Raw genomic sequence first — 13899 nt, forward strand, 5'->3', positions numbered from 1 at the left:
CCAAATGTCCATCAACTGATGACTGGATAAACAAAATGTAGTATATCCATACAGTGTAATATTATTCTGCAACAAGAAATGAAGTGCTGAGAACACTGCAATATGGATGAACTTTGAAAACACTATGCTAAGCAGCCTGCCACAAAAGACCATATGTTATTTAACTCCTTTTATATGAAATGTCCAGTATAGGCACATCTATAGAAATAGAAAGTAGATTAGGGTTGTCTAGAGCTGGGGAGTGGGGGAGGAGGAGTGGTGGTAATGAGGAGTTACTGGGGATTCCTTTTGAAGGGACTAAAATATTCTAAAATCAGGTTGTTGTGACAGTTGAACAACTCTGTGAATATACTAAAAACATGTACACTTTAAAAAGGAGTAAATTATATGGTGTAAGAAGTATATCTCAAGAAAGCTGTTAAGATTTTAACTTGGAAGCATGATCCACTATATGTAAATCCTGATCCTAACAGAAAGGGAACTTCTCAATGTTCTTACCTTGTGTCTCTATCACATTTTGGTAATTCTTGCAATATTTCAAACTTTTTCATTTTTTTCAGGTAAAGGGCTATCAATTAGAACTCCTGAATCACAATTTTTAAAATTGAAAAGACAAAAATGTTCACCTAATACTATATAAATTTAAAAGCTGGGAGAAAAATGTGCCATGTAGGAAAAAATAGAACATAAATCTTTACAATGCAAAAATAAAAGAGAAATCTTCTTTATATTATCTGTGACCTTCCTACTATTTGTAAAAGCAGAGCTCAGCTGCCCTTCATGTCAAATTTTAATCCTTTACCATTCCTTTATATTTTTCTACTTACCTAGTTACAGCTGCTAAAATGTTTGGTATACTGCTATTAGCTTAATATGTGCAATAATGAATACCAAGGGAAAGATACCAGAAAAAACCCCAGAACATTAATGAACTTGCAACTTATATGCAACCATATAAGAATATGTATAGAACTGACAAAATATTATGAGCTTACTATTGGAAAATTCCAAGTGAAGTCAGCAATAGAAATGGTAATACAAATTTTGAGATTTGAAATAAAAATATCTGGTGGTTCAACCACAAGCAACAGCAATCAGTTAATCTAGTCAAAGAAAATAAAGGATCTATAAATGGTACAGGGAGAAAAGAGTATAAACAATGTAACTTTTCATTTTTCCTCCCTAGCCCATCAGACAAGTAAGTACAGGCATACCACAGAGATATTGCAGGTTTAGTTCTAGGCTACAGTAAAGCGAATATAGCAATAAAATCAAATGAGTTTTTTCCCCTAGTGTATATAAAAGTTATGTTTACATTGTACTGTAGTTTATTAGGTGTGCAATGGCATTATGTCTAAAAAAAAAAAAAAAACAAACCTTTTTTTTTTGCTAAAAAATGTTAGTCATCATCTGAGCTTTCAGCAAGTCATAACCACTGATAATAGATCACCATAACAAATACAATGGCCCTTTCACAAAGATGGCGCTGAAGGCAAAGAAGGAAGCCCCTGCCCCTCCCAAAGTTGAAGCCAAAGCAAAGGCTCTGAAAGCTAAGAAAGCGGTGCTGAAAGGCGTGCAGTCACCAAAAAAAAAAAAAAAAAAGATCTGTACATCACCTACATTCTGACAACCCAAGATCCTGCATTTCTGAAGGCAGCCTAAATATCCTCAAAAGAGCATCCCCAGGAGAGACAAGCTTGATCACTATGCCATCATCAAGTTCCCCCTGACTACTGAGTCAGCCATGAAGAAAACAGAAGACAACACACTTGTGTTCATTGTGGATATCAAGGCCAATAAGCACCCTATCAAACAGGCTGTGAAGAAGCTCTATGACACTGATGTGGCCAAGGTCAACACCTTGATCAGGCCTGATGGAGAGAAGAAAGCATATGTTCAACCAGCTCCTGACTATGATGCTTTGGATGTTGCCAACAAAATTGGGATCATCTAAACTGAGTCCAGCCAGCTATAAATCTAAATTTTTTTCATTAAAATAAACCCCCCGAAAACCCCAAATACAATAAAAAAGTTTGAAATATTGCGAGAAATACCAAAATGTGACAGACACCCAAAGTAAGCAAATACTGTTGGAAAAATGGTGCTGATAGACTTTATTTCCCCCACTTTCTAACAATCTCTTTAAAGTAATGACATGAATCAAGGGGTTGTGGGAAGGAAACCAAAGAAAAGAGAGAGGAAGAGATAATAAGAACTGGTACAATGGTTATAAAAATCTAAGGGCAAGAGAAAGGAAATGGTCAAGCTTGGGTGACTGAAATATTTCTAAACATAATCAAGAAAATTATGAGGATCTGACTCGGGAATGAAATGGTGACCTGGAAATGGTAATACGGAGGCAGGTTAAAAATTTGCAATAAGTAGCTGCAAAATCATGCTGAGAATTGAGAGACAAAAGTACATGGAAAGAATGGTTGATAAGATAGGGAGAGATATCCCAATGAGAGGGATAACTATGTTAGGGTGTTAGGAGATAAAAGATGAGCCAGTGAAGATAAACTTGGAATAATTAGAGAATTAGGAGTTGAATACAGTAACTACAGTGTTACAGGGGAGAAGAACATTTTAAAGACAAGACAATAGTACTAAAATTTGGGGATGTAATATTCAGGGGTTTTTTTTTTGGGCAGTGAAACTGTTTCATAGGATACTATCACAGTGGATACCTATTTCTATACATTTGTCAAAATGCATACAATGTACAACACAGAGAATGAACTCTAATGTAAACTATGGACTTCAGTTAATATAGCAATACTGTTTCATCAATTTTAACAAATGTTACCACACTGGTATAACAGCTAGAAAAACTGTGTAGGGTAAAAAGGATATGTGGGAACTCTCTACTTTGCAATCAATTGTTCTGTAAATCTAAAATTGCTATAATCTTTTAAAATGCTTATTAAATTAAATTTAGTTAATTAGATAAATCAAAAGGCCTGGTGAGGACTGAGAAAATTTTAGACCTGATGGTCAAGATACTGTCAGAAGGATAGTTTCAGTAGAGCCTTGAGGTCCAAGAACGCATGGTGAATAAGACAGCAAGAGTTATGATTCCTGCCCTCATGGACTTTACCATCTAGTACCAAAGATAAATTATTATGGGGAAGAGTTAGGATATGAGAACTCACATATTATTTAGAAAATTATTTTTTTAAGTTTTTTTTTTTTTTTTTAAAGATTTTATTTATTTATTCATGAGAGACATAGAGAGGGGGCAGAGACACTGGCAGAGGGAGAAGCAGGCTCCATGCTGGGAGCCTGATGTGGGACTCAATCCCAGGTCTCTCCAGGATCATACCCTGGGCTGAAGGCGGTGCTAAACCACTGAGCCACCTGGGCTGCCCTATTTAGAGAATTATTATAATTGTTTTAGAAAGAATAAGAATATCTAAGAATACTAATAGTAATAATAATAGTGTGATAAATGTTATGACAGGGAAGTGCGTTACAGGGCTCTGTGACAGCACATGGATGATCCAAACATAGACTGGGGAGGAAGGTAAAATGTTACAGGTAGTTTAGAGAAAGGATTTCAGAAAAATGATGTTTAAGCTGAGACTAAAAAAATGGACAGGAATTACACTCTGAAAAATTTTAAAGCCTAAGACCATTTTATTGTTAAAAAATAAAGACTAAAACTAAGATAAAAACATTCAATTCTAGAAGAAAAAGAAGATAAGCTTATAAATAAAAACAAAAGACAAAAATTAATGAGTTAGAAAACAGAACATAGGGACGCCTGGGTGGCTCAGTGGTTGAGCGACTGCCTTTGGCTCAGGGCGTGTCCCTGGGATCGAGTTCCACATCAGGCTCACTGCAGGGAGCCTGCTTCCCCCTCTGCCTATGTGTCTGCCTCTCTCTATTTCTCATGAATAAATAAGTAAAATCTTAAAAAAATAACCATAAGCATAATAATTTGTTTGGATATATAATATAAAAATATTAAAAAGATATAATATTAATAACCAAAAATGTGAGGAAGAAGTATAAATTTCCTGTATGCCATCTATCAAGTTGTAAAGTCAGCTTAAAATGTTTACATAAAATGTTATGTAAGCCTTGCATGGTAACCACAAAGGAAAAATCTGTAGTAGATACACAAAAGGCTATGATAAAGGACTCAAACATACTACTACAAAAAGTCTTTAAATCACAAATGAAGACGCCAAGAGGGAAAACAAAACACAAAGGATCTACAAATAAGAAAACAATGAAAAATGGTATTTTTACCTCTCAACAACCTCTCAACATTACTTTAAATGTAAATAGATTATATTTTTCAATCAAAAGACACAGAATGGCTGAAGGGACAAAACCATGAGATCCAAATGATATACTGCTTACAAGAGACTCATTTTAGCTTTAAGGACATATAGAGAATGAGAAATCTAAGGGACAGAAAACAATATTTTAAGCAAATGGTAATCAAAAGAAAGCAAAGGTAGCTATATTTATATCAGACAAAATAGACTGTGAGTTAAAAATGGTAAAATAAAGTCACTACCATAAAATTAAAGGGGTCAATCCATCAAAAATATAACAATTATAAATAATTATGCACCCAACATTACAGCACCTAAATATATAAACAAAATATTAGAGGAAAAGGAAAATAGTAATACAATAACAGTTGGGAACTTTAATACCCCACTCTCAACTGACAGATCATCCAGATAGGAAATCAAATAAATGAATTTAAACAATACCTCAGACTAACTGGACTTAACAGACATATACAGAACATTCTGCCCAACAGCAGCAGAATACACATTCTTCTCAAGTGCACATGGAACATTTTCTAGGATAGATCATATACTAAAACACACAAGTCTCTACAAATTCAGGAAGAAAGAAATTGTATCACATATCTTTTCCAACACAAACGAATTAAACTAGAAATCAATAAACAGGAAGAAGACTGAAAAATTCACAAATACATGGAAACTAAATGACACACTCCTGAACAACCAATGGATCAAAGAAGAAATCAACAGAGAAATTCAAACCATCTTGAAATAAACAAAAGAGGAAATGCAACAAACCATAACTTAGGAATGCAACAAAAGCAGTTCCAAGAGGAGAGCTCATAGTGATAAATGCACACATCAAGAAAAAAAGAAGTATCGCAAATAAACCACTAATTTTACACCTAAAGGAACTAGAAAAAGAACTTAAGCCCAAAAACTGAAGAAAGGAAATAATAAAAATTAGAGAAGAAAAAAATGAAATAAAGAAGACACGAACAAAACCAAGAGCTGAGTCTTTGAAAATAAACAATTTTAACAAGCTTTTAGCTAGACAAAAAAAAAAAAGGACCCAAATAAATATTACTATAAATGAAAGATGTTACAAATGATACTATAGAAATGCAAATAAGAGACTACAATAAAGCTATTTGCCAAAAACTGGACAACCTAAAAGAAATGGATAGGCTCCTAGGAATTTACAACCTACTGAAAATCTAAACAGACCAGAAACACGTAAGTAGATGGACGCAGTAATCAAAAACTTCCCAACAAAGAAAAGCCCAGTACCAGATGGTTTCACTGAGATTTCTACCCAATACTCAAAGAATTAATACCAACTCTTCTCAAACTCTTCCAGAAAGTGAAAAGGTAGGAATACTTCCAAACTCATTTTACCAGGAGAGCATTACCTTGATACCAAAGCTAGGTAAAAATACTACAAGAAAAGAAAATTACATGTTAATATGACAAAATTCAATATTCATTCACGATAAACACTCTCAACAAAGTGGACATAGAAGGAATAAACCTCAACATAATTAAGGCCATATCTTATAGCGCACAACTAACATCATTCTCTATGGTGAAAAGCTGAAAGACTTTTTTTTCTAAGATGAGAGCATCCACTCTCATCACTCCTATTCAACATTGTATTGGAAGTCCTAGCAGAGGAATCAAGCAAGAAACAGAAAGCATCTGAATTGGGAAAAGAAGTAGTAGGACTATCTCTTTTTGCACATGACAGGATCTTATACAAAGAAAATCCAAAAGATTCCATCAAAAAACTGCTAGAACTAGTAAAGAAATTCAGTAAAGTTGTAGAATGCAAAATACACAAAAATTAGTTGTTTTCCTATACACTAACAATGAATTATCTGAAAAAGAAAACAATCTCATTTATAATAGCATCCAAAAAAATTGCTTAGGAATAAATTTAACCAAGATGAAGGACCTCCACAATGAAAACTATGAGACATTGATGAAGATACAAATTAGAGAAGATAATCTGTGGTTCATGAATATTAAAATGTTCACACTATCCAAAGTAATGCATTGATTCATTGCAATCCCTATCAAGATTCCAATGGCATTTTTTTTTTCAGAAAGAGAAAAACTATACAAAAATTCATATGGAACCACAAAAGACCTCAAGAAACCAAAGCAATTCTGAAGAAGAATAACAAAACTAGAGGCAACACACTTACTGATTTTAAACTATACCACAAAGCTCTAGTTATCAAAATCACACTGAAATAAAGATAGACACAAAGACAGATGGAACAGAACTGAAAGTCCAGAGATAAACCCATGCATATATAGTCATCTAATATTTGACAAGGGAGCCAAGATTATCAATTGAGGAAAGATGGTCTCTTCAATACATGGTATGGGGAAAACTAGATATTCATATGCAAAAGAATGAAACTGGACCCCTACCTTATATCACTCACAAAAACTAACCTGAAACATATTAAAGACCTAATATTGTAAAACTCCTAGAGGAAAAAGAGAGGGTAAGCTCTTTGACACTGGTCTTGGCAATGATTTTTTAGATATGAAAGCACAAGCAACAAAACCAAAACTTAAAACAAGTGGGACTACAACAAACTAAAATGCTCCTGCATGGCAAAACAATGATAAAGTGAAAAGGCAATCTATGAAATGGAAGAAAATATTTGCCAACTATATATATATGTATCTGATAATGGGTTAGTATCCAAAATATTAAGGAACTCATACAACTCAACAGCAATAAAACAAATGATCCAATTAAAATGGGCAAAAAAAGAAATGGGGGCCTAAAAAAAAAGGATAAGGACCCAAAGACACATTTTTCCAAAGAGGATATTCAAATGACCAAGATACATGAAAAGGTGCTCATCATCACTAATCATTGGAGAAATGAAAAATCAAAACCACAATGAAATACTACCTCACACCTGTTAGAATGGCTATTATCAAAAAGACAAGAGATAACAAGTGTTGGTGAGGATATACAGAAAAGACAACCTTTGTTGTAAACTGCTGGTGGGAATGTAAATTGATGCAGCCTTTATGGAAAACAAAAAATTAAAAATATAATTACTACATGATCCAGCAATCCCAATTCTGGACATATATCCAAAGGAAACAAAATTACTATCTTGAAAAGATATCTGCATCCCTATATTTACTGCAGCATTATTTATAATAGCCAAGGTATGAAAACAACCTGCATCCAACAACAACAGATGAATGAATCAAGAAAATATGGTATACATGTATAGTTGACCCTTGAATAACAGGGTCTGCATGGGTCTACTTATAAACCAATTTTTTTTCAATAAATTCAGTACGGTACTGTAAATGTATTTTCTAATATTTTTCTATGCTTACTTTAAGAATACAACATATAACACATATAACATATAAAATATATGTTAATTGACTTTATGTTGAAGAAAGGCTTCTAGTCAACAGTAGACTATTAGTAGTTAAGTTTTTAGAGAGTCAAGAGTTATATGCAGATACTGAACTGAGTGGGGATGTTTGTTGTGGGGCTGGTGTTCCTAATTCCTGTGATGTTCAAGAGCCAACTATACAATAGAATTCAGCCATGACAAAAGAAGGAAATCCTGCCATTTGTGACAACTTGGATGCCCTTGAGGGCATTATGCTAAATGATGTCAGACAGAAAAAAATAAATAACTGTTACGTTCTTACTTACATATTGAGTCTGAAAAAAGTGAACTCAGAGGAACAGAGAACAGACTATTTCCAGGAGTGAGGGGAATGGGCAAAATGGGTGAAGGTGGTCAAAGGGTATAAACTTCCAGTTGTGAGATGAATAAGTTCTGAGGAAGTAAAGTACAGCATGGTAACTACAGTTAACATATTATATATTTAAAAGTTGCTAAAAGAGCAGATTTTTAAAGTTCTCATCACAATAATATTAACTATGTGAGGTGATGAATGTGTTAACCTTACTGTGGTAATCATTTTGCAATATATATATATGTATCTATAAATCATTATGTTTAAACCATAAACTATCACAATGCTGCATGCCAATTCTATCTCAATAAAACTAAGGTAAAAAAACTCTAAAGGGATGATATGGGAATACATAAATTAATTTTTAAAGAGCCAAAAAAAATCCCAAAAAAACTAAAATGAGAAAAGGAATATAACAGAATTATGAAATGTATGTATGTACGAATGAATCTAATAGTATGCATTTTGAAAATGTCAATAAAAGGAGTTTTGTAAAAAAACAAAAACCAAAAAACGCTGAGACTGACTCAAGAACTTAAAGAAAACCCAGAGCCTAATAACAATGGAACAAACTGAAAGAATTAGAAATTTTGCCAGTTGTTCCAAATTTTTAAACAACAGAAAATATTCATTTCATGAAGCTGGTATAAACCTTAATTCTAAGCACATAGTAAGAACAAATAAAAAATTAAATAAACATAGAATATGCTTAGAAATGGAGTATATCCTAATTCAAAATTCAAGTCTAGCAAGTTAAACACAATAGGAAGTCAAATGGCTCAGTAGGTTAATTCCAAGGATGCAAGAATTATTTAATATTAGCAATCTAGTGATATTAAGTACAAAATACATCAAGTGGTTAAAAAAGCAAAACTATATGAAAAGTTGAATAGATGATGAAAAAGATTACAATAACAAGGTGTCCACTCTTACAATAACTAACACTGTAGTCCAAGTTCTAGTCAATGCAATTAAACAGGATATAAAATAGGCATGAGTTTTAGAAAAGAGATTATCAGTAAGATAATTTTATACCAAAAAAAAATTTATACCTAAAAAGATCCTAATAGACAACTATAAAATGCTTAAAATAAATAAGAGAATTCACTAAAGAACTTAGATAGCAAAATATAATGGGAAGAAAACTCTATTTAGAATAGCATCACAACAATACCTCAAAAAGTAATGTCCGGATGCCAGAATAAATGAAAAACATGCCATGATTATGAAGGGGAAGAATGATGATAGCAAGTGTGAAAATTTTCCACATGAAAGTTTTATTGCAAATCAGACCAAATTATCAATGGGATTTTTTTTTCTGGAAAACAATAGCATAATTCTAACGTATCTAGAAGAATAAACAGGTGAGAATATCTAAGAAAAGAAGCTATATGTCTGAATAGTGTGAAGAAGACTGGGTCTATCAGATATTACTTGTAAAGCCATAATAAATTAAACACTAACATCTGCATAAAATTGATAAACAATTCAACAGAAATGAACAGGGGGCAGCCTAGGTGGCTCAGCAGGTTAGCGCCGCCTTCAGCCCAGGACATGATCTGGGGGACCCAGGATTGAGTCCCACATTGGGCTCCCTGCATGGAGCCTGCTTCTCCCTCTGCTTACGTCTCTGCCTCCCTCTCTCTGTCTCTCATGAATAAATAAAAAATCTTAAAAAAGAAAAAAGAAATGAACATAAACAGGTTAATATTTGATAAAGGAAACACATCAATTCAATGAGAAAAGTATGGATTATTCAATAATTATAGAAAGACTATTCTTCAATATTCAAGCTAGTTCCATTTCTTATTCCATAAACTAAAATGTATTCCAGAAAAAAGAAATATAAAATTACCATTTCAACCAAGTAATTATGGATCTTGAAGAAAATATAGAACATTTAATTGATTTCAAGACAGAATTAATTCAAAAAAGCACACTAAGGGGATCCCTGGGTGGCGCAGCGGTTTGGCGCCTGCCTTTGGCCCAGGGCGCGATCCTGGAGACCCGGGATCGAATCCCACGTCGGGCTCCCGGTGCATGGAGCCTGCTTCTCCCTCTGCCTATGTCTCTGCCTCTCTCTCTCTCTCTCTCTCTCTCTGTGACTATCATAAATAAATTAAAAAAAAAAAATTAAAAAAAAAAAAAAAAAAAAAGCACACTAAGCAACTGAAAAAAAGCCAAAGAAAAAAGATTGAGAAATATACTTATATAAAAATGAACAATGTGAAGTTGTTGAAAACCGAAAGCCAAACAACTAATTGGGAAAACTCTCACAATAAGTATAAAAGTTAATCCTTAGATAGACAGACATATATAGGAGAGCTCTTGCAATTAAGAAAAATTTCCTTTTAAACAGAAAAAGGACACTAAGAAAGTATTTGAAAAAGATTAAAATTTCTTATAAATACATGAAAAATACTAACTTCACTAGTGGTAAAGAAGTATAAATTAAAGAGAACATGATCTGCCTCTCAAGCTAGGAAAGGTTTAGAAAATGTGACTAATACCTTACATTGGCCAGGCTGAAGTTATACAAGTATTCTTACATAATGTTGGTAGGATTAGAAATTAGTAGTTAGTGAAAAGTAATTTTGTAATATGTATGGCCTGAAATAAGTTCTTATGCTTTGATGTAATAATTCTATTTCTAGGAATCTAACCTAGTGCAAGATATTAAAAATGAATGTCCAATAATCATGAAACTTGGCGCCATAAAAATTATTTTTGGAAAGTATCAAAATGCCTGAGAAAAATGCTCACAATATGATAAAGTCCTTTTTAAAAGATAACAACTTACTGTATACATATATTACTATGATTCCAGTTTTGTAAAACAAATCATATGCATATCAAAAAAGAAAAGGCTGAAAATACATAAACAAATGTTAAGAATAGTGTTAGAAGTATATGGTTTATTTTTATATTGTATATTTTCTATTATAACTAGAGAAATTAAACATTATTTTTAAAAGATTATTCTGAGAAAAGCTAAAACCCACTAAACCAAAGAAGTGAGTAAAGATTCTATTTTCTCATAAATTTTGGTAGTAAAAATGCATGAAAGGGATACCTTGAAAGGACAGTAACTGAGGATAATTTTGTTTTGTTTAAAGGAAGGTAACAAGTGTGCTTATGGTAAAGGGGTAAGTAGAAATACAAGATAAAGAATGATTAGCTTTTTGAAGATCCTAGAGAAGCAGAGAACGGAGGAAGTAGTACAGGTTGGGGGCAGGTGATTTCTGAAACTGTAGGTAAGCAAGAAAAGATGTCTCAATATAGAAATTTTAAAGAGTTATAAGGTGGAGCTGTTTGATGTGGGAAAGGAATGAATGATCTTGTTTACTTTGCAATCCTATACAATAGTGCTGGCAAGATGCTTTGCTTTTTTTGATTGATGTGTGGAGGAAGAGAGGTTAGGAACTAGTCGTCTACCAGATTGGCTTTCATATAGGAGGTCAAACATTTGAATTGAATCCTCAGTGAGGTTAGTGTAGAGATCATCTTTTGACTATAATGAAGGGCTTGGAGAGCAAAGAAGTGGTTTACAATAATTACTCTAAGCAGCAAAGTAAGAAGTGAAAAAGGGATAAGAAATCTGTCAGACAGTAGAGAAGGTACTGCTGAAGTAAAGGAGCATGAATCTACAGTCACTCCCTACACCACGCTGGTTTGATCATTTTCTCTAGTAATACACTACTGCCTAGGAGTGGATAAAGTAGATGTCAATGATTCAGATCAAGGCTGCTTGCATGGCTCAATTAGTTAAGCCCCTGACTCTTGGTTTTGGCTCAGGTCATGATCTCAAGCATGAGATGGAGCTCCACATCAGGCTCCATACTGAGCAGAAAGTCTGCTTGAGATTCTCTCCCTCTGCTCCTCACTCCTCCACTCATATGTGTGCACACTTTCTAATGAATAAAATCTTTTTTTCCCTAATGCATAAAATCTAAAAAAAAAAAAAAAAAAGATTCTGAAGAGAATTGATTCCAGCCATATATATATATATATACATATATATGTACATATAAAAACTTTAGTGGAAGAATCATTTTGAAGATGCCAGAAATGGTATTTTTATAGTTGACAATATGGAAGTTTCTGACAGGACTAGTGAAAGCAGAGATAAGTGGCAGATTGACTGTGAGAATGGAAAAAGCAAAAAACTGGAAACATAAAAGTATGAAACATCAACTAAGATGTGAGAGCATGAGATATGGATATTAAGTAGGTTGTGGATTTGAAATCTCAGAAATACAGACATTCTTCATAATGGTAACATTAAAAGCATTGCTTTATTAACGTGTTTCTAGTTAGACTGCCAAAAAAGTACTTATCCATAAATTTTATTTAGAGACTAGACAAGAAAGTAGCAAATATACATGTCAACCTTACACAAATTCCAGTGAAGTAATATTTTTTTTTTTTTTTTTATGATAGTCACACAGAGAGAGAGAGAGAGAGAGAGAGAGAGAGAGGCAGAGACATAGGCAGAGGGAGAAGCAGGCTCTGTGCACCGGGAGCCCGACGTGGGATTTGATCCCAGGTCTCCAGGATCGCGCCCTGGGCCAAAGGCAGGACTAAACCGCTGCACCACCCAGGGATCCCTGGTGAAGTAATATTTTGCAGTATCTAGTACTGGTTTCCCAGAAGTCTTGTTCATGTACATCAAGAACTAGATATCATTAAAATTATGATATAATAAGATTTTACACATAAAAAGCCACATGTAAATAGATACACACCCAAAAGCTTAATGAGAAATCAGGTTTATAGTAATATAATAACCTAAATCTATCTTCTTTGTTACATTAATATTTTTTGTAAGTACTAGTTTATATTCACCAGTCATTTCACTTGAGACCTCTGACACTAATCAAAAAGAGTATATTTGGAACATCTTAGTATGGGTAAACCAAAGAACATTTTATAAGTTCAACTAGATTTCTACAATCAAAAGAATTCTGAAATGCATAAAAAAGTATAAACAATTCAAAGATACCATTTTAGTGTAGCCCTGTGTTTTTTCAAAAAGTTTGTTATTTAAAGGTATATGGAAATGAAATATAGTTTCTGCTCAGAAAGTTAACAATACAGTATTATTTACACATAAATAGAAATAGCTGTCAGTTGCTAGTTATAAATCTGAAGGTTCCCCAACAACTTACCACTGTCTTGAATCCAAGTTCCTAAGTTCTCTAAGTAGTTTCTCATTTTTCTTCAGGAGATGAAAGCTCCTCCTAAAAAGAGATTTTCATCACCTTTGCAGTGAATGACATGATGGTACCAGAAATATTTTCCACTCTACTCATGCAACCCTTAAACACTTTTCTTGCTTTTTCATACTTGTAACACAAAGGAGAACAGGCCGTTAAAAAAAATATGTAAAGAATCTATCATTATGTCTACCAATTTCTAAATAGATTTCTGTTAGTGGATTATGATCCACTAGTCACTTCCAATTTTTCCCTGCAGATGCTGTGAGCTTCTGAAACTCACAACCAGGAAAATAGAAGTATCCGCAGGTTCCTTTTCAAGAGTTTCCTAAAAATATTTAAGAAAGTTGCTCCTAATGAGAAATAAAATACTCACAAAATTTAAATAATTACTGAGTAAGCATATGTAATCCAGATGGAATTTGCTCTCTTCCTTGTTTTACCTTAGAGGCAATTTTTTATGCTATGAAGCAATGTAAAACTTTTACCAAAAACATTCAATACGTGCTAAATATGTACTAATTATATTCATGAAATCAATGCTTGTTGTGGTAAAACATAGCTTCCCACCTTTAATTTTTCTCAAGACAATATATGGGCCATCCTACATCAAGAGAGAGTAGAATGCACTTACATGAGTGGCAATTACCTACATTTGG

At 33.3% G+C, this 13899-nt stretch overlaps 1 protein-coding gene and 1 pseudogene across 13 annotated transcripts in view; one reads left to right on the forward strand and one right to left on the reverse strand.

Annotated features, from left to right (window-relative positions):
• RALGAPA1 (Ral GTPase activating protein catalytic subunit alpha 1) overlaps positions 1–13899 on the reverse strand; it is a 249000-nt gene that overhangs the window by 75964 nt on the left and 159137 nt on the right. For all 13 annotated transcript variants that reach the window (XM_077909040.1, XM_077909039.1, XM_077909038.1 and 10 more), the window contains one exon: positions 13193–13264. In XM_077909040.1, the coding sequence (XP_077765166.1) occupies positions 13193–13264 (72 nt within the window). The remainder of the gene's footprint in view (positions 1–13192; positions 13265–13899) is intronic.
• On the forward strand, positions 1481–1961 carry LOC144320054 (large ribosomal subunit protein uL23 pseudogene; annotated as a pseudogene).

Source organism: Canis aureus, chromosome 9 (assembly GCF_053574225.1).
Source record: "Canis aureus isolate CA01 chromosome 9, VMU_Caureus_v.1.0, whole genome shotgun sequence".
NCBI lineage: Eukaryota > Metazoa > Chordata > Mammalia > Carnivora > Canidae > Canis > Canis aureus.